General features: G+C 40.3%; 1 protein-coding gene across 2 annotated transcripts in view; it reads right to left on the bottom strand.

Annotated features, from left to right (window-relative positions):
* Window positions 1–1,553, bottom strand: part of igsf21a (immunoglobin superfamily, member 21a) — a 219,373-nt gene extending 217,820 nt beyond the window's left edge. For both annotated transcript variants that reach the window (XM_034138627.1, XM_034138625.1), the window contains exon 1: window positions 1,178–1,553. In XM_034138627.1, the coding sequence (XP_033994518.1) occupies window positions 1,178–1,316 (139 nt within the window). In that variant the 5' untranslated portion in view covers window positions 1,317–1,553. The remainder of the gene's footprint in view (window positions 1–1,177) is intronic.
* Between the last annotated feature and the right edge of the window lie 20,476 nt (window positions 1,554–22,029).

The following is a 22,029-nucleotide window of genomic DNA, read 5'->3' on the forward strand; positions in this document are numbered from 1 at the left end:
GCATTTTATCACTTGACATTATGTTAAGCTCAACTGGGATAATGATTTCCTATATGGGTCAAACAAGGTCAAAAACACTTAAAAACAACAAAATCCTGTAGCTATGAGCGGAGGTGAACAGGTTAGTTTGTAAGACACGCTTCTTTGATGTTGTAGCCAGGAGTGAACTCTTCTCTGAAGTCCTTCAAACACCACGGTGTTAACACCAGTGAGCCCAACTCCAGCAGAATAAAAAAGGAGCCTTATACACAGCCTACTCTTTCTATATTCCTCTGTAAGGGAATACATTGCTTGCAGTGCAGTCTTGTAATGCAAGCTCTTGATGTATGACAGCATATGAATACAGTGCCTCTGCAAAATGCCACAAGGACTGCATGTGAGGACGAGCTACAGTAGATCATAGGGGAAAATGTTGCAACCATTTGGAGCATAGAGGCTGGCTTCCTTTAAATTGCACTAACACATCCCCACACACAAGACGATCATGTAAAATACTAATAATTCTTAACGATGCACACACTTTATTCAAAATCTCAATTCGCTCTCGTGAGAAATGATCAATGAGGTGTTTTCATCCTTTTATGTCCAAACGCGTCAACACAGAGAGAAGACACTGATGCCACCGCTGTGCGGAACAGAGCGTTACTGTGCACCGAGAGCAGAATTTCGCACTAAAAAAAAAACACGCACTTTAATGTTTTCCAAGGCAACAACTTTAATATCTGTTGAGCCCAGGCGCTATCCGATGTGCAAACGCGACGGTGACCATGAACACCGAGCGGTGCGCTTCGGCGTGGTTTGTGCGGGGATCAGAAGTGGGTGCTATACTGGTCGTGATAGTCAATGCAGATGAATTAAGACTTAATACATAACCAGGCCTCCTGCTAACCCCCTTCTTGCATTTTTGCTTTGAACACACGCATTGTGCAGCCCGGACTGAATACGACCATTATTCATTGATTTCTCTCCTCCACGACTTGGTTGGCACGGAGGGGGAAAGTTGGCATGAGGCGATTGTGGCACCGATCGCCTCCATCCGGCTGTCCTGTCAATGGCCAGTTAGTATTACACTGATACGAATCTCGGAACTCATTGACAGTTATTGCAAGACCCCACGCACGGATCTGCGCAAGAGGTTCCGATATGTGTGAAAATGATATGACAGGGTCACACTTACCGACGGCTAAATCCAGCAGATCCGCGCACAAGAGCAAGCACAGCGAGAAGACGGTCATCTTTCCCTTATTTTGCAATAAATCCCAAACTCCATTTGCGTTTACATGCTCTCCGGGTCTCGGCTGTGTAATCCCCACCATTCCAGAGGTATGCGATTGAAAGGTGCTCCCAAACTATTCATGATGCAGCTCAAGTCTTAAGTGGAGAAATCGGAGAAGTTGACAATGAAGACAGCATTCAGAGCGGTGGAAATCGAGCATCAGATTTAAAAAGAAATAAAATGACTCACTGGATGAGACTATAGAACAAGCCGAGTGTTATTTGTCCCTCCCTGTTTAAACAATAGGGTGCTGAGCTGAGCCGCACAGCAGATAGGCTCTGGAAAAAAGGAGGTTTGGCTGAAAATGTGTTCCTCAGTCACCTCGCTCCCTCTCTTTCTCCTCTCTCTCTCTCTCTCTCCCTCTCTCCTCCCGCCCTTCACACAGACGCACAGTCATTCCTGATCACTCGCTCTTTTATTTCACACAATTTTCCTTAATCCTACCCTGAATTCAGACCACTCTAATTCTGTCCATTAAGCCGATTTATTTCTGGTGGTTTTTTATTCCTTGTAAAAAAAGGGTTTTAAAGATCCTTATCCTCCGGTGTAGCCCACTATATAGCCTACACAACATTAAGAATACATAAATGGAGCAGCATGCAAACCATGTTTAATGGACAATCAATTATGTTTTAAGGAGAAAATATTGAATGCTTTTGTTACCTTATTGTGTGCACCCAGCAAAAAGAGATAAACTCTATTCTGCAAAGAAAAGGGTGCTTTTACTTATTCTAGACAAAGTGTTAGTAAGCATATATTGTATACTATATTTAGTACATATTATTAAGATTAAAATAGCCTATCATGGTGTACTTCACATATATTAATTTCTCTCAATCAAACAATCAAAATACTTAATTAATCCAAGGGAGAAATTAGGTTTTGTGACAGTTGCAACATATTAAAATAACATAAATAAGTATTGCAGTATTTTCCCTGTAATGTATTGATTGAGTTTTTATGTATTGCCTCACACTTCATTGTGTTGCATTACAGTTAGCAAGACTTGTTTTTGTACATCATACTGTGGCTGACAGGTGCAAACGGGCTTCAACGGCCCAACACACTTCTATTAGCAAAAACACGCTGCTGCTTTAGAAACAATACAAATATAAAAACACAAATGTGCCAAAACACATGCAAATGAAGAAACATATTTTGTTTATGCAGCGCTTTCAGTAAACAATGTGCATGTTTTGTCAAGTTGGTGAAGATGTTTCTTCATTTGCATGTGTGTTGGCAACTGGAGCTCATTTATGCTGATGAAATGTTTTGGGCCATTGTAACCTGTTGACCGCCTTAATTAGTGCTCAAGAACCAAACTACTTTAACTGTAGTAAATAAACACATTAAATGAATGCCGTTGGAACAACACTAAAACTCATAAAGATGTATTTGAACTGTATGAGTAGAGGTGTAATGGACCTGAAGGAGGAAGGTTAAAGTCACTCTTCTGCTTCAAATTGGCTGCAGTCATTTGTCTCATTAAGAATCATCCATAATGCAGGCGGGCAGGCAACTGTGGATTCAAGTGTCGGGGAAGATTTCGTACAAGACGAAGTGAGCATTTATTTGGCAGAGTGATACGTTCCTAACAGTACGAATGCCTGCAGCCCAACTTTTAATTGTTTATATTGTAATGTCACTCAAATCAAAAGCCTTTTAGTAAATGTCACATGCATTAAAATGATGCCACACGTAAAAACTATTCTTGAATGACATTTTTTAGAAATTATTATTAGCATATCCCTGCTGTCACAAAGATGAACCAGTTTTACATAATTTGAATCAATCAATCAATGTTTATTTATATAGCCCAATATCACAAATGTTACATTTGTCTCAGTGGACTTCACAGTTTGTACAGAATATCAATATGACAATACGACACCCTCTGTCCTTGGACCCTCACATCGTACAAGGAAAAACTTCCAGAGAAACCCCACAGTTTAAAGGGGAAAATGGGAGAAACCTCAGGGAGAGCAACAGAGGAGGGATCCCTCTCCCAGGACGGACAGACGTGCAATAGATGCCGTGTGTAAATCGAAGAGATAATACATTTTACAGCTTAGGTAGACCAAATGTTTGGAAATGCATGTGTCTATAATAAGAAGATGAATCCAGGAGGATGTCAACAATCCTGTGGGAGCCATCAGGGAAGCAGCATGACGAGACCCAGGCAGGACCACAGTGACAGGTTCAGCCACGACTCGAAGTCCAGGACTCAAATCCAGAACTCAGGATAGAGGATCCAGGACACAGGACCGCAGCAGCAGGATCAGCCACGACTCAGGATCCCGGCGTAGATAGACACCAAACATTTTTTTCGGGGAAGCTGGGTTATTCGGAACATGAGAGTACACAGGTACAGACAGACAGAAGGAAGAAGTAAGGTGTCCCCCGACAGTCTAAGCCTATTGCAGCTAAACTAACGTGTCTACGTACATGCACTCCCTTAGGATAGGTTGAGGGAAAGGGGTAGCAAGTAAGAAGTAAGGAACAGAGATGGAGAGGCACAACGTGTCTACGTACATGCACTCCCTTAGGATAGGTTGAGGGAAAAGGGTAGTAGGTAAGAATCATCTGTAAACTCAAATAAAATCAGTTAAATGTCTTGTTTCTATCCAAAATAATGACAAGTGTTAAAGAATGATGGGGCCATAACTGTCTCCCAACTTTGTCAGGTGCCTCAGGTGATGCCATTCTAACCAACATCACCTTGGTAAGGTTAGCCCTGGTTTGCTACTTATTTTTGCTCTGAAAAGATGTTCGCAGTCCTATATGCCTTTTGTGAAATCGTCCTCGGGGTTCTCTTTCAAAGTTATACGTTATTCAGGAAGACAGCCACAAGCATGCCGAATCCATCCCCCCCGAATATATGAATTCAGTTGAATAAAGCCATTGGTTTCCTATTTTCAGCAAGCCGACTCAATACATCAAGGTTGTAAACTCGTATTGATTCGAGCAGCACTGACCCAGTACACATAATGAGACGTGCAAAAACACAAACAGAAACAATGAAAGGGTGTCTCAAATATATAAATTCTTAAAAACATGTATATTCACACTGTGCTCTCCGCTCGATAGATATGACGCTCTACTCCTGGTTAAGGTCAGCAGCACCGATGCACTATCACACATCTCTAGAGGGCAGTGTCAACAACACTTTATTGGGGACGTAGCTGAACGTGCTGCTGTCCATATGGCTTCTAACCCACTAACAAAAAGGGGTCTTGGTCCTGTGAGAGAGCTCCAGGCTACTGTTTTCAAATCAATAAGCCTTAAACTGTTTCTTTTTTAGATTTGTATTTTGAATGTGAGGAATTCAGAGGAGAAGGAAACCTGACACGCAGACAGAGCCAACTCCATCAGGAGGCTGGTTCTGTCTCCTCTCTTTCTTCTTGTTTTTCCAGTATTTATTTACTTGTTCCTTAAGATTACTTTGTTGCGATGTCCGTTTCACTATTTGTGTCAGTATATTAAGTCTTGCCGACTGCCACTGGGCTCACTGAGACACATGGCGATCAGTCACCTGCCCGTGGCTACTTGGTGGACACAGTTATTTCGTAATTGTATATTAGCAAGCACATTTGTTTGTGTAGAAGCAGCCTGTCTAATTGCATGTTTTTTATGGAAATAGAGTTCATATTCCATTCAACAAGCCAAAAGAAACACTCGTCTACTAAATGCAGAGGTCGGAACACAGCTGGCTACATCTGACTTGATAACATGGTCTTATGCATGTGACTAAGGAGCCCTTTAAGACCAATCTGGGATCACTTAAACAATTCTATATGCATAATTAAATACACATTTGAACTAAAGCAGCCACATTATTTCACGTGAATCTTTTTGTCCATGTATTTCAGTTAACTCTTGTGTTTTGAGGATGAAGGAAATCATAATTCCTCAATGGGAAAATAATGTCCTGCATTTGGGAGATCTGGTCAGATATAGCTAAGCTGTAACATCTTAGAAATGTCATCCAGCTTTTAGCAGTTTCCTCAGCAGGAATTACTTCTATGGTTAATATAAGGAGCTAGTAAGTTAGTAAATAAAGATATATCACATTTTTATCCTGAATGATCTACTTTGATTAATGACTTAAGCCCTGTTATTTCCCATTCCTGTAGTGTGTTATATAGGTTTGTGTGCATGTAAACGCCTCGATTGGACTCCTTTGTTATCTTCCTCAATATAGTGACATCACTATGTAACACTCACGCTTCAATTGGCTAGAGCTCCAGCATATTGTACGTGATAGGCTAAGGGGCAGGAGATGACTTAGCAGTAGACCAATCACAACAGAACTGGTCAACTATAACCAATCAGAGCAGAATTGCCTGGTTTCAGACAGAGGGTGAAAAGAGGAGCTGCAGAACAGACACCTTTTAGTAGAACTTTTTGAATGTTAAAGCATGTAAACATGTCACAGTAGAGGCAAAAAATACAAAAAGTCCTAACCAACATTACAATTTGTGTCTCCTTCACAACTAAAAATCAACTTGTAATGACAATAAATTGTGAAAGGCAACAAAAGTCAACAAATAGAGCCATTTTGCATCAATGCGTAAGCTGCTTTCAAAATAACCCCCCTGCCGACCGCCTACCTGCAAAGCATTCCCCAAAATGGCAGGCGTTTACCTCCAGAAATCTATGTGTGTTCACATGGAGGGCAACCTCCTAATACCTTTACCACATGATCAAAACCACTTCCGCTCATTGAAAGGACTAGAGTTACTGAGCGGGGATGTGCAAGCAGCTTTACAGTCTTTATATGCTTCAATAGTTTTTGTTTCATCCACTTGTTAAATGTTCATTGAATTTTTGATCTTAGATAGAGGTTACATTTCACATTAAGTTATTGTGGTAACGTTAATGAAAACAGACAACAAAAGTGCTCTGATAATGGCCCTCTAAGGATGAAATAACTATTGGCAAAATAGTATTACCTGAAGCTATTGCACTACACTGCAACATTCAAGCGCAACTATGATGAAAACACTGCATACAGTATTTGTCCCTAGGCTGTGTGCTGTGATTTACACATAAAAGGTGGATATGCAACTCTCATTTATTTCTGACAAAGATCTGTCAAAGAATTGTGAAATTGGGTTTCCTTTTTTCAGTTTTTAAAAGGGCAAGTTGTCCAAACCAAACTTTGCACTGAGGATAGAACATCCTATGAGTGTATGTTAGACTGTATCCTTTGATTGTTGGCAGTCCTGACTGTCAGCACATCAACGATCGAGAGCACCACATAGACAGATCTTGCTTCCTTGGCAGTCCCAGGATCAACACATTAGCTATAAGTCTTGACACACCGATGCAGTAAGTCCTAAATGATTCACCTGACCTGTACAGGAAAGGTTGATCTATGGATTGTGTTAAAACAGCTGAACGATGGTATTTACTGTACAATCAGACAAGTAAGGGAGGTTTAACATTACTTTATGATAAAGATACCTCAAAGCAAACAAAGTGACATAAACCTGACCCTTGTTCATCCCGGGCGAAGAAAAAGGCAAATTGCCACAAAAGAAGAAGTTCAAAATTAGCTTAATAATTCACACACCTACTCTACATATGATAATTAATTGTCAAATTCATTATAACTATGTTGTTGTGGTGTTTTGGCTAGCATGTGCTAACTGTGGGTACATGTTCCCAGTCCAGCAATAATCCTTATTTGTAATATATTTGTACAATAGAGCACTAAATAAAGGGATTCTGCACATGTGGCCCTTAGAAAAGTCACATCTGTTTTTCACTTAATAATAAATCAAATGTATTTACTAAATGTAGTATCCTTAATAAAGTTTAAATGTAATATGTTTCTACAGTGACTTCAAATCATCGGTCCAGGGACTACAACAAAATAATCTCTTGGCTAACTGTGGCACTTTTACAGAAATGTTTATTAATGTGCACTGTCTCTGCTAAATAAGCTAATAAATACAGTTAAGAAGACCATTTTAAATCATACATATCAGCAAATGCACATCAGAAGAACAATAACTTGAATTTCTCCTCAGGCCACATTGCCTACAGCAAATCATGTGAAATGGAAAACACAGCTCCAATAAATGTATAACAAAACGTTTAACTGCATTAGACATTCTGTCTTAAGAAACAAACCGAATACCAATCCGGATATACAAACCTTTGAAAACTTCCCAGAGGACAGATATACGTCATTTACGACATACATAGCTCGGAGCTTATTGTGTGGCAAAGCACACAAGGCTCAAATTGATCTGTCACTGCAACCAGCCAGCAAGATGACATGAATCAATTGGCTGAAGCGAGATGTGTACACAAACCACTGATGCGACCTTCGTGTTTGTTTCCCAGTCAGACACCTGCAAACAGCACTCTTGCGATCACAAAGGGATCCATAGGGGAACTGTTGCTAAATAACTATCTAGCTTGTAAGCACTAACAACAGCCACCAAGAGGGTATTTGTAAGAGCCTTGGGGCATTTTCTGGCAGGATTTGGGATTGCAACAGAAAGGATCATGTCCAACTTTAGGCCGAATGAGGTCCTGACTAATATCGCAGAGCTTTGCAGATTTTATGCTACAGTGGTATCTACTAAGTGTTCATATGTGTTTGCTTCAGTCACTCAGAAATCAATTGTGGTTTTAAGAGAATGAGAATAATGCTGGACCCAAATCTGTGTTGTCCTTAATATGAGTTGAAATTCAAGGATGGAGAAGCATCTCCTTTCTGTTCTCATCTGCATGTGACAATACCCACATCTCCAAGCAGAATTAGCAATTATTCTGAATAGCCAAACCAATCATTTTATGTTACCTGCCAAAAAATGGAACATGTACTGCAGTGATTTTGAGAAAATGTATGTGGCAAAGAAAATTGGCGGTTCAGGTTCTATTGTGTGATCACAATAGTCTTTTGCAGTGTTGGACATTTTTACCCGTTGAAAAAATAATGAACCGTAATACATAAACATAAGTGAATTACTGTCAGTATTGGATACTGTCTCGATGCCTGCGTCCAACTCACTGATAAGGGCCAAACACAGCTGATGGTGCTGGAAACAACACAACAATTACATCTGAGGGTCAGCCACCCACAGCTCAATGACATCCAATGGCTGGCTGTCAGCTTAGGGTGTAAGGTATGTGTGTAAGATTAATCCCAGTGCAAATGACATCTGTGATACATTCTCTCACAAGTAATTAAGCGGGGGAGGGATCCTTTAAGGACAATGTGCCTATACATGAAGATCAGATATCACAGCTTAACAATGCTCTTGTTTCTTTAAATAATAGTGTCTTTATATTACTCAGGTTGATTTACTGTCCAAATGTGTTTGCGATGGAATTGCCTCTTATCATCCGAAACGTTGATCTGAATATAAAATTGTCTCGTCGTCGATGTAAATGACCAGCCAGCTATTAACCATTGTGCAATTCTGACCAATTTAATTGCTTAGGTACAGTAGGATTGACTTTAATTACCTCCATTAGTCACTCCAAATGGCGCTCAAGTTAGGAGTCTCATTTGAGGAATATTTAATAAGACAATCACATCTGAAAGAGCTCTTACACTTTCATTATTGAAATGTGGCTGAGCAATGCAAGGCGCTGCGGAAGAAAGATTATTACTAAGATCACTTTAGTATCCATTACCAACAATTGTAGTCACTCTATTTTAAAATGTTGCTTGCCAACATTCACCATGAAAACATGGAGTGAAATTAAATATTGAGTTGGCAAATGTATCTTACTTTACATGGCCTTCTATGGTGTTCTCTTAACACTATAGGGTGAGTCTTAAAGAGGGATTAAACCATATTTGATCTCAAAAACAGAGCTGCAAGTGTGTCAGATGGAAGAGATGTATGTACATTTCTTATAGAGTTGCTGTATTGTTGTCTTCCTACAAATTCAGAAGCTTGGCCCTGATTTCACAAGTTTCCAGGTGTAATCGCACACGGTGCTGCACAAATCTGCTTTAAAGGAGAGGTGTCATGCTTTTCCGGTTATTACCCGTCCCCTTGTGTGTTATGAAGGTTTTTATGCATGTAAACGGTCTGCAGAGTCAAAACCCTCAAAGTACACCCTGTAGCGAGTAAAACTCTAACACAGAAAATACCTCCCCAAAACGCCTCGTTGGAGATACGTCACTGCCCATTTGAGTCTTCCATTTCGTTCCGGGTACGGCATGATGTCAAACGGTACCCGGAACGAAATGGACCAATCCCGAAGAGCCGTTACGTTACGTCCGCGGAGCCGTTACGTTAAGCCCCCGCTGATTGGTCCAAATTGACCGATCCACGGACTTCCTCACACACACATCTGTGTGCAGGGAGCAGGCAGCTCAGCTGATTTCTCCTCCCTGGCTGCAGGCTGATAACAGACAGTTGGGATCGCGGCGAAATTCTCTCTGCAGACCCATTCTCACAGCGTTTATCAACCTTTTTCTTACTCAATATCAAGCCACACTTATTGTTTTTACTTCGGATGTGAGTTTGTGTGTGTTCAGGATGAGTTTGGCTGTGTTTGGCTGTGTATCCTAAACAAGGAAACAACACCTCCACGGAGCTCAGCGCGATTCACAACGTCCCGACCAATCAGAGCACACTGTGCTCACAGGGAGGGTGGGGGCTGGAGCTTTTGGAGCTACAACGAGCCGTTAAAGGCAGAGAGTGAAATTCAGTGAATACACGTAGTTTACAGAGATGCTGTATGAGAAACCAATTTGAGTTTGGAAAAATGCACAGTATAAATCTATTCTAGTACACCTCAACAATGGAATTATGATCAGTGGAAATGGCCATGACACCTCTCCTTTAAGACACTGGTACTAGCCTAGTGTGCCGTGAATAGATCAGGCCCTACCTACATTCAGTACACTTCAGCATGTGTCCTTTGGCTTCGATACTACCTATCTGCGAATGCGACCACGATATATCACTCGACAAAAACGTGCCTGTTTGCAATCCTGGCTCCAGAATGGAAGCACAAACTCCCCATTGATATCAGGACAGCAAAATTCTACACAATTACTGTCACAGACTGAAAACCCACCTCTTGGCCATTAAACCAAAAAAAGAAATGTGGCACTAACAAGGCTTCGCCAATTTGAAGCTAATGCACCAGCATTGTAGACTATCCATTGTAGATTACAATGGTTTGACCTACTTGAAGCGAATATACCTGCATGTTTCTTGCTATTCTGAGTTTGTATCTTAATCATCATCTCTGACCCGAACCATTTTCGGAACAGCATATATGAATTGTTGCCATCCAATCAGAGATACAGGGTCCCGCTTTAAATAAAGTTAGACTGAAGCAGTCCTTTGTGCATCAGTCAACAGTAAATACAGAGCTACATCTCTGGTTAATTGAATGCTAAAGAGTCTTTGAGCATATTTCTCCCAGTGAATGTGACGGTAATTTTATTTGTTTTTTGTATTGTGTCTTAATATTTGTCCTTGTTGATGTTGTAAATAGAGCTGCTGTGATGCAAGTCAAATGTCAGGCTTGATCTGACCATTAAAGTAATTATTTAACAAGGCAAGCTGACTGTATATTGAAATCCTCCAGGTAATCATATTAAAATAAAATGTGTGATAAAGGTTTAAAAGCCACTTAATTAACACTTTAAACATTAAAGTCAGAAAAAGTTCTATAATAACTCTATCTTACCGACTGCTTTCAAAGAAACGAATATCAAAACTGTATGAAAACACAGATAAAACGCTGGACTCGAGGCTGGGATTTTTTTTTTTACGCTGTAGTTTTTCAATGTCATTTTCTCCCTCACACTTCTCAGACCCGCAGCTTTGAGGCTCTTACATGTTGCAAATGCTCATTTTCAAAGAGATTACAACACATATCTGTCAGAAGCAGAATTGCATGGATATTATGCATGGGGACGACTCAGAAGTCTGCCAGTGGGAAACACATTGCAGTGAGCCTGAACCATCACCAGAGATTAGGGGTGACTTCTCAAAATGGGACAAGACCAGGCTCGCGGGGTTGACCAGGTTGGAACCAGCTGAAGACGTGCTTTAGCTGCACAATTTCGCTTTATTTGTAGCACACATAGATAGGTAGGAATAAAACATCTATGTCAGCTACACATATTTCCTGAAGCAAGTGGCCTCATGTGACTCACTGAAAAGAGTGACACCCTTTACAGAATACTTGTGGCCACACAAACACAATACACAGTTATTTTCAAAGGAGAGATTAAAGTCACTTACTCTACAAAAGATCAAATGTACTCGAATGCAGAAAGTATCTAATTTGAGTTATATGTGTTAACTGTAAAGAAACATTGTCCTGTATTTGAAAGAATGTTAAATTCAAATAAATTCAAAAACACCTCACATTCTTAATTCTTCCTTGACCGTAGCTTCAATGTAATGCCCTTTTACTAATTTAGAGGTCAAAGCCTTGAATATTATTCCAGTAAAAGCACAAGATATGTATATTAACAGTTACACTTTGTATTTGATGCCGCTCTCTCTGAAAATGCCTAATGGGAGAAAAGAGGTCTGAAAGTCTAACTAATTGGGCAATTACATCATAGACAACTATAATCTGCCTTTCCAAATATAGAGTATAGTCTGGTTTCAGACCTCTGAGTTCCTGTCCACAGGGGATGTTTTTATTTTGTCAAAAAAAACGGTTTGATGTTGTAAAGCAAAGCAGGAGTACATTATTCCTCACAATACTTCTCATGATGGGCATCTAACCCAACAACGATGTCAATGATAGAATGTGTAGCCTATATGGTGTAATACATCTCCAAAGGTTGATAACATGTTAGCAGAAGCAGGCTAACAAAAGTAGCATGGCTTACTGTAGCTTGCTTGCTAAGATTTGATATCAAGCAACGTGAGCTGACATTCATAACATGTTAGCAGAAGCCGGTTAACAAAAATTGCGTGGCTATGCTAGCTTGCTCATTTTGATATCCAGCTCAGCCAGTCATATCCTGGTCCAACCAATTGACTGTAGTTCAATTACTGTGTTTGAAAGAAGGAACAATAGAAGCACAAAATACAAAAAGCGCAATCTGGCACTTACCTACTTCCTGGTTCTCAGGCAAAGAAGGGTCTATCTGGCATCTGATAGGTTCAACTGTCTCAGCCTCATGGCATATATCCATTGGATGTTATCCTATAATGAAAGTGCATAGTAAATGTTGTGCTGCGCAGGATTCTCACTATTTTTATTATAACGTGCTCTTTTTGTTTGGCTCACCTAACATTCCTACTCGTTTTGGCTTGAGTACAACTATGGGTAACACTTTATTTTGATAGTCCATAGTTAACACTCTATAAGTCATCAGTTGACATTCAACAACACTGTTTCAACAGACAAGTTACATGCATTCAACTAACTGCCAGTAGAATATAAGGTACATCTCAAGTGTTGATCTATAGATTTTACAAAAAGTCTCTGTTGACTGTCAACATGTTTTTTGCAACAGGTTATTAAGCGATATTCAACCTTACTATCTGTAGATTGTGTCAACATCTTCAAAATTGACAATCAACTACTCAAAAGCAATCTGTCAGTTGAAAGTCAACAGGGTCATGTCGACTATCTGTTGAGAGTCAAGATGTCAACTAAAGATGACATTAACCATAGTTGATGATCAACAGATAAGCAACTTTAGAGTTGAGTTGATTATTACATTAAGCATTAATAATAGTAATACATTTAATTTCAAAGCGCTTTTTCAGGTGCTCAAAGACGCTTTACAGTGGTGATAAAACAAGATAAAATAGAATAAAACATTAAAACAGCAACACAACATAATTCACAAATTAAAAGCCAATCTGAAGAGGTGTGTTTTGAAAGTGGGGGGGGTTGGTGCAGTCTCTGATGTGTTGTGGAAGGGAGTTCCAGAGGGAGGGGGCAGCGATGGAGAAGGCTGTCCCCCCAGAGGGTGGGGGGCAGCGATGAAGAAGGCTCTGTCCCCCCAGGTTCGGAGCTTGGTTCGTGTGGGGATAGAGAGGAGGTTCACTTTTGATGAACGAAGGCTGCGGGAAGGGGTGTAGTGGTGGATCAGGTCGGTGAGGTAGGGGTTGATTAGTTGATGATCAACAGATAAGCAACTAAAGTTTAGTTGACTATTACATTAACAATTAGTTGATGATCAACAGATAAGCAACTAAAGTTTAGTTGACTATTACATTAACAATTAGTTGATGATCAACAGATAAGCAACTTTAGAGTTTAGTTGACTATCTGTTGATTGTCAACTAATCTAGAGTTGACTATCAGTATACTTTTAGTAGGTTCTCCACTGAGCGTTTGTAGGCATGTGTTAGGACTATCCAATTAAAGTGAAAAACAGTTGAGAACAGTAGAAAGTCTATAACCTATCAACAGAACACATACATTCATCCACTAATTGAATGCACAACTGATCAGAAACACTGGATAACTGAAGTCAATACCAGGCTATAAAGCACAGTAAAACAAACACTATAGGCAGGATATCAGAGAAAGAAAGCTTTTTTTATTTTAAGAATATGTTAATACATTTTATTAAAATGTTATTATTTCCAGTTTGTTTAAAAGCACAACACATTAACATACATGGTTATTACTTGATGGTTATTCCAACTGCATCTGGCTCGTGGGCAACGTATAACTTCATGCTGTGCATCACGAGCCTGTTGCACTTCGACCTCTGCTGTTCCCTGTATACAAATGAAACACTAAATTGAGTACAAATCAGGACACACCATGTGTTTTCCTCAACAACAAAAATCACTTCCGTCTTGAAATCATAACGAGACAGTTTACATTAGCTGTTAACAGACGGTAACAGAGGTGCTATTCACATGCATTACAAGGGGTTTAAGCCATCAAAAAAAAGGCTGGTTTGCAAGAAAATGAACCAAATAGTCATATTGATATAGTTCATAAAATGTCCAACTACATATTTTTAACCCCACCTCATGCTCAGAGATTTATATAAAGTGGCACATGGGTCCTAGAATAAAAAGAACAGACGATTATTTCAACTTTTATCTTGATAAGTGAGAGCGCAGGCCAGTCTACATGAATGCAGGGCAAGGCACGTTTCTGTCCAAAGGAGTCGATAATGTTTTAAAATATCACTTTGAGTGGTGACACTAGTGCTGCATAGTTTACATCTCCATCCCATCTGTGATTCAAAAAATAGAAATGGGTACGTTTACCTGATGCTCATTATATTAGTATGTAAACATAACACGTCTTGAATTAACCTGTGAAACAACAACTTTAGTCTGACACACTCAAGGGCTCACCTAATGTGAACCTGAAGTCGATAGCAGGAGGCTAAATGTCTTCAAGAGGAGGTGGGACTGTTTTCTGGGGAGGCAAATAAAAGAACAAAATAGTTACATGATGAAAATGTAACAATCATTTCAGTAAAATTAATTCAAACATATTTAATTCAATTAATTGAATCAAACATAATTAAAATATAAGTATCATTTAAAACGGTATTATATTTATATACATTTATAAGGATGGCATTTATTAAGGATAGTATTGGTAGATACCAGTACAATTCGATGATTCTCTGCACAGCGGATCCTAATTACTTCAATATACACTCCTTTATCTCGTTTGCATACTGTCTAATATCTATTTTACGTTGTAGTAAAACATATCCTTAATAAAACTGTATTTATTGATATTTCTCGCTAAAGACTGCATTTTACTGGACTACATTGAACACATCTTGCTGACGTTATAAATCCATCTTCGCCCAATTCACAATTTTACTGAATTGCGCCTGAATGCACCTTAGCTGAAGAGAGCTAACGTTCTCTCCTGCAGATTCAAACATGGATTTGCATCTATAGCGTTGCATAAGCATGAAAAATATAGTTTTAGTTGCACTTCATATTGTATAATAACAACTCGATGCTGTAACTGCAGACTGAGTTTAAATTGGGTACACATCTAAGATTGTAGTAATACAGATAATGAATTGCTCACAGTAAAACAAACGGTGAAATACATACAAAAGAATAAATATCAAATCGGCGCATTAGTGACTTACTCTTACATAACCGCTGGGTTATAAAGTAGTAGGGAATAGCTTTAGCGAGGTATTTTACCGCACAACATGCAGCAGAGCCTCTGAGCCCCGCGGCTGTATCACGGTGCCCGGCAAACGCTTAGAGCGGCACAGGGGAACAGTTTGCGGAGTTGATTCTTAATACGTGCTCTTAACTTAACCACATAATTGTGTCGGTAGGCACTTGATGCAAACTTTGCCCAACACCATTTGCGCGAAAAAATAGACTACATGAGCACAACAGCCAGGGCTGAGTCTAACTTTAACAGCAGTAATGGCGCCGGCATGTCGATGTTCCGTTCAAAACAGTGAATACAAGAAAAGTAAATAACACTTGCTAGTTAAAAAGCAATAATTAATAACTCAGGTGGTATGCTTACTTGTTTTAGATGATTTGAAGAGAATCCAACGAAAACACGTGTCCAACTGCCGAAGAATCGCTGTAAAGAGGAACAGGAAGTCTCACACCGCGGTATTCTCGTTTGAGGGCGTGGCATGACCGTGGCGTTGACAAAAGCATTTTCATGAAGTTTTCCAAAACGTATTTATAAGAAAGTTCAGGAAAATGTGATATTAATTTACAAATTAATGAGTTCTTAAAACATGTTCTCATTGTTGCTTAAGTGTTACTTATTTAAACGCATATTGAAAAAAAAGTAATTTAGGGCAAGTCAATTACATAAATAATGTTTTTCTTAATTAACAAGATTATTATCTCAGAATTCCAGGAAAAGTTCTTGTGAAAAACCTTTTTTCCTCAAGTGAATGCATTAGGCTTCTGTATTTATCTTATATATTAGTCAAATAAAACAGGAACAGGTGTTCCTAACTCAAAAATTACATACATTATGAATAAATAACTAAATATTCACACAAAGCCAGAGTCAAGACTAAATTGAATTGCATTGCAGTGTCACAAGATTTGTTTTCAATCAATTTCAGTCAAGATTTTGTGGTTCCTAATGTGGTCATAGTGACAAAAATAAAAGCACAAATTCATGAACTGTCGAGGAGAAAAAAGATAACCTTCGGGTTAGACCTTGAGAAGATTATCCATTTCCAGCAAATCATTTTGTAAGCATGTTTACTGTGTTAAAAGGAATTTAAAACAGATTTAAATGAAAAGGTAATTACACCTGACTAACAATAGATTGATTAAACATAAAGTCAAGAGATTATTTTGTAATAATGTTCACACTGTCTTTTGGTAGTATGGAAGAGGACGCTTTGGTAACACCTGGAAAAGAAAGAGATCTTGGGTCTTTGGTATACTCGAGATCAAAGCTGCAAGCAGACGTCCCATTCTTCGCCTAGTAAAGAGAAGAAACAAGGAGACCCTTGTTCCCATCATCAAGAAGCATATCAAGCCTCAAAGTCTTGTTGTGAGTGATGAGTGGAGAGCATATGCCAGTCTTTCCCAAGAGGGCTACAGGCATGTCAGGGCCAACCACAGCCAGAATTATGTTGATCCACAAACAGGACTACATACTCAAAATATTGAGAGAGCATGGCAGACATACAAGAGGGAAGTTTGGCGTATGAGGAGGAATCGTTCTGAGAAAACCTTAAAAAAACAGCTCTCCTTATGAGTGGACCTACTGGTTAGCAAGAACATATACACATGGTGTACTTGTAAGACTTATCAAGGACATACGGGATGGTAACCACAGATCAGTTTAGGACCTTTCTGTAGCCTAATTGCTGTTGTTTACTGATGGAGCACACCCTGGTAATTGGCTGGGGGTTAGACACACACATTGGAGCCAAAGGCTCTTTGCTGACGCCCATAAACGTCCTGAACACAGCAAAATAAAAGGAGAAGAGAAAATACAGGCAGAGGGCAGGGTCTCTGTAGATACAGACACCATCACACACTTATATCTATACATTGTTTTTTAGGAAATTCCTACATATTATACTTTTAACGGTTGACCTTGGCCTCAGGGTAGATCAATCATTTAATGTTAATTTAATGTTGGTCAGGTGTCGTTGTTTATTTTATTTATAGTTAGTAAACTGTTCAAATCTGCAGTGCAGTGATTTATTTCCGTTTGCCTGGTATTGACTACCAGCTGGTAGATAATGTATTTCAAACTTTATTTTTGACCATTTCACAACTGTTCAGTGTTTTTACTATATTTATAGTATATTCTTAAAATAAAAAAGCTTTCTTTCTCTGATATGCTGCATATAGTGTTTGTTCTACTGTGCTTTATAGCCTGGTATTGACTTCAGTTATCCAGTGTTCGTGATCAGTTGTGCAAAACATTTCGCTTTATTCCCATGTCTGTTGCATATAATTAATAATAATAATAATAATAAATTGAATTTATATAGCGCTTCTCATCTGCCAAGACAAATCTTGAAGCGCTTCACAGCAAAGGACACTGATACAATTTGAGAGATTAAACAAATAATAATAATACAAATTATTAAAACAAAATTAAATAAAAATTAAAAATTAAATATAAAATAAAATTAAAATAAATAAATAAATAAAATAAAAGTCGGAGATAGCGATAAAAATGGCAATACTCCAGGTGTACCATGCTTGAAGTTTATTGGAAGGCCTGCAGAAAGAAGAGGGTCTTAAGGCCGGTTTTTAAGACCTCGGTGGAAGGGGCAGATCTCAACTGATCTGGGAGGGAGTTCCAGAGGCGCGGGGCGAATGAGCAGAAGGCTCGATCTCCCATTGTTCGGAGACGTGTGCGGGGGATGTAAAGAAGAGGAGCGTGGCTGGAGCGTAGAGAGCGGGTAGATGTCTGGGTACGGATGAGGTCACAGAGGTATTTTGGGCTTTGTCCATTCAGGGCTTTGTAAGTGAGGAGCAGAACCTTAAACTGGATCCTGTAGTGGACTGGGAGCCAGTGTAGTTGTGCAAGTATGGGGGTTATGTGTGCGGACCTTTTTGTACCGGTGAGAACTCTGGCTGTACTGTTCTGGACAAGTTGCAGGCGGTTGATGGATTTGGCTGGGAGACCGGAGAGGAGTGCATTGCAATAATCTAGTCTTGAGAAGACGAGTGCATGAACCAGTTTTTTGGTGTCATCAGTTGAGAGTGAGGGCTTCAGTCAGGAAATGTTTTTCAGGTGAAAGAAGGAGGTCTTGGTGATATGTTTGATGTGGGCTTGGAAAGACAGAGTGGGGTCAAACCTTAGACCGAGGTTGGTGACAACGGAGGAGAGACAAATGAGCTGACCATCAAGGGAGGGGCTGATGTTGGCGGCCTTGGCAAGCTGGTCGGTGGTGCCTATCAGGATTGCCTCAGTCTTGCTGCTGTTGAGCTGGAGGTAGTTGGTGGTTATCCAGGAGCGGATGTCTTCCAGGCAGGTGTTTAGTGTTTGGATAGTATTGGTGGTATTGGGTTGTGTTTTGATATAGACCTGGGTGTCGTCAGCATAGCAGTGGAAGTTGATGTTATGTTGTCTGATGATATGACCCAGAGGTAATAGATAGATTAAAAACAGGATCGGCCCCAGCACTGAGCCCTGTGGGACCCCGCATGTCACTGCGGTATCATCAGACATGGAACCCCCCAGAGCCACGTGGTACTTCCGGGTGGTGAGGTAGCAGGAGAACCACTTCAGAGCCGTGTCCGTCACCCTGGTGTAGGTCTCAAGGCGGTGGAGGAGGATGGTATGGTCCACTGTGTCGAAAGCTGCACTCAGGTCAAGTAGGACCAGGATGCTGGGTGACCCAGAGTCGGCTGCCATCAGCAGGTCGTTGGCTACTTTTATTAGGGCTGTTTCTGTGCTGTGTGCAGGGTAGAAACCTGATTGGAAGGTCTCATACATTTTATTGTCAGACAGATGAGACTGGAGCTGTGCGGCCACGACCTTCTCAAGTACTTTGGCAAGGAACGGGAGGTTGGAGATAGGTCTGTAGTTGGAGAGGAGTTCTCGGTCGATATTTGTTTTTTTCAAAAGTGGGGTGACAACTGCTGTTTTGAAATGGACAGGCACCTCACCAGTCTGTAGTGACTTGTTGATGAGTGTTGTCAGGAAATTAACCAAGGTTGGCGAACAGGTTTTTAGCAGCGGGGTGGGTATGGGGTCGAGGGAGCAGCTGGTAGGCTTCGATTTGCCTATGATGGCTAGCAGTGCAGATGACGTCACCTCGTTGAAGCTGCAGAGGGTGATGCCGTTGATGAAGGGAGAGCAGGTGGGTGGGGTCCGAGCTACTGTTGAGGCTGTAATGGTTGCTCTGATATCTGCGATCTTGGTCTTAAAGAAAGCAGAGAAGTTATTACAGAGTTCTGGAGAGGCAGCCGGGGGGCCTGTGTTGGAGGAGTTGAGAAGGCGGTTGATAGTGGAGAATAAGGTTCTAGGATTGCTTTTGCCGTTGTCTATTATTGACGAGTAGTATGAAGAGCGGGCGTTTTTTAGAGCAGTAGCATAGGCACTTTGGTGTTCTCTGAAGGCCAGTAGGTGGACGGCGAGAGCCTGCTTCCTCCATAGTTTCTCCAGCTGTCGACCGGAGGTTTTCATGCGGCGGAGGTCGTCCGTGAACCAGGGGGAGGACCCTTGGAATTAGTGGATGAATGTATGTGTTCTGTTGATAGGTTATAGACTTTCTACTGTTCTCAACTGTTTTTCACTTTAATTGGATAGTCCTAACACATGCCGACAAACACTTAGTGGAGAATGCCTACTAAAAGTATACTGATAGTCAACTCTAGATTAGTTGACGATCAACAGATAGTCAACTAAACTCTAAAGTTGCTTATCTGTTGATCATCAACTAATGCGTAATGTAATAGTCAACTAAACTTTAGTTGCTTATTTGTTGATCGTCAACTAATGCTTAGTTACTTGTTGGTTTGAACGGTGCTGTTGAATGTCAACTGATACATGTCAACTGATGCACTGTTGACATGCTACTAAATGTCAACTGATGACTTATAGAGTGTTAACTATGGACTATCAAAATAAAGTGTTACCCAACTATGTCCCTCACTATCCAAATTCTGCTGCCACTGTTTATTTACCTCTCCCCAAACTATGCCTTTCCCCTCTGATTTCAGAATTTAATATTGATTTCAACAATTGCTTTTATGCATGCTTCTTTCTCTCTGTTTTTCCAGGATAACTGAATGTGCTGGGATCGACATTAAGTTAATATGTTTCCCTTGCCAAACCATCATTGAGTAAATAAACAGGTTTTCATAAAGACTTTTGGCTGTAGCTGCCTTAATGATTGCAACACAAAATTCCTCCAAATTAAAATAGTGCTTCAGCTCACCTGTTCACTCCATTCTGATATCATCAGCGTGATAACAACCGTCAACAGAACCTGGTGTCCTCTTGTCCTCCAGAGGCCTGTACTACGAAGCTGGATTTTCGCTTAGCCGGCTAACTTCAGGGAAATCTCGGGCTTTCCGGTCCTACGACGCTGGTTCTCTTTTTAGCAGGCTAGATTTCCATGGTAACTTATGCTGAGCGGCAAACCTGCTCCGGAGCAGGTTAGGTGGCAGGCTAAGAGATCAACTCAGTGAAAGCACTGCCTGCTGACCAATCAGAGCTCCGTGTGCGGAGTTTAAAGCGATCAATTCATATTACAGGATAGAGGAAATACAGAAAAACTGCCGTTGCAGGAAAGACGGCCGGCCAAAATCAACTGACTGTGTGAACGTGAAAATTAATAGAATATCCCCTCCCATCTTCAGAGCAATCTGACTATTATAACATTAGCGTTAAGAAAGCTTACTTAAATATCTGCCACGACATAAGTAACCGGATCAGAGTAACATTAAGTACAGTCCGCGGCACTGTGAGTGCAGACGTCGATGTGTCCCATTATCATTCATATCACATCATAATGTATCATATATTTCCTTATTTGAGTCAGCTTCTTGAGCCGTATCTGGCCGTGCAACACTCACAGTGTCACATACTGTATGCAGAAGTATTATTTTAAGCAACACATTAAGTTGACGAAACACTCGAGTCAAATGTAATTAAAGTCAGATCCACTCGTGTCTGGGACGGGGCAGTGATATCATAAACCTGTTAATGTACGCATTCAAACACTTTTTCTTTTACCAGCTGTATTCACCTTGCAGGTGCAGCTATGTGGCTTTTATCCTGGATAAAGTGTTTAAGTCATGGATGTTTAAAGTTTAACTTCTTCATATTTGACTAATATTAAAGTTCACTTTTCATTCAGGAAGTATGACGCTGCGCTGTCAGTACGCTTGTCCGTGTTTGAGATTGGTCGAATGCTCCAAATACCACCCCTTTCACGTGAACGCGCACCTAACTAGATAGGACACGGCTGGCTTGAGCGATCCACTTGATAACCAGCGTCGTAGTACAGTTTAGCGAGAGCGCGTATGTTTTGGATTGGGCCAACCGGCTAACTCAAACATATCCAGGTTAGGTTGAACCAGCTTCGTAGTACAGGCCTCTGGTGTCCTCTTGTGAGATCCCACTTGGCAATTAGTCCCACCCACTGAAGACCCTGTTGCATTTGTTTGCAGGTCCTCTACCACAACTGTTGAAATCTAAAGCACCACTCATTTTCCAGTGCTTAATCTGTAGTACTTCCAGGTTTAGTTTTTTATTTTTTTTATTCCCAGACAGGTCTTGTGGGACACACCAACGTTGCAAAAAACTCAAATGGTCTACTTAAGATCTCATGTGTATTTATACTTCCTGGTTATACCATGATTCAGTGAACTGTA

Source organism: Trematomus bernacchii, unplaced genomic scaffold, assembly GCF_902827165.1.
Source record: "Trematomus bernacchii unplaced genomic scaffold, fTreBer1.1, whole genome shotgun sequence".
Lineage (NCBI taxonomy): Eukaryota > Metazoa > Chordata > Actinopteri > Perciformes > Nototheniidae > Trematomus > Trematomus bernacchii.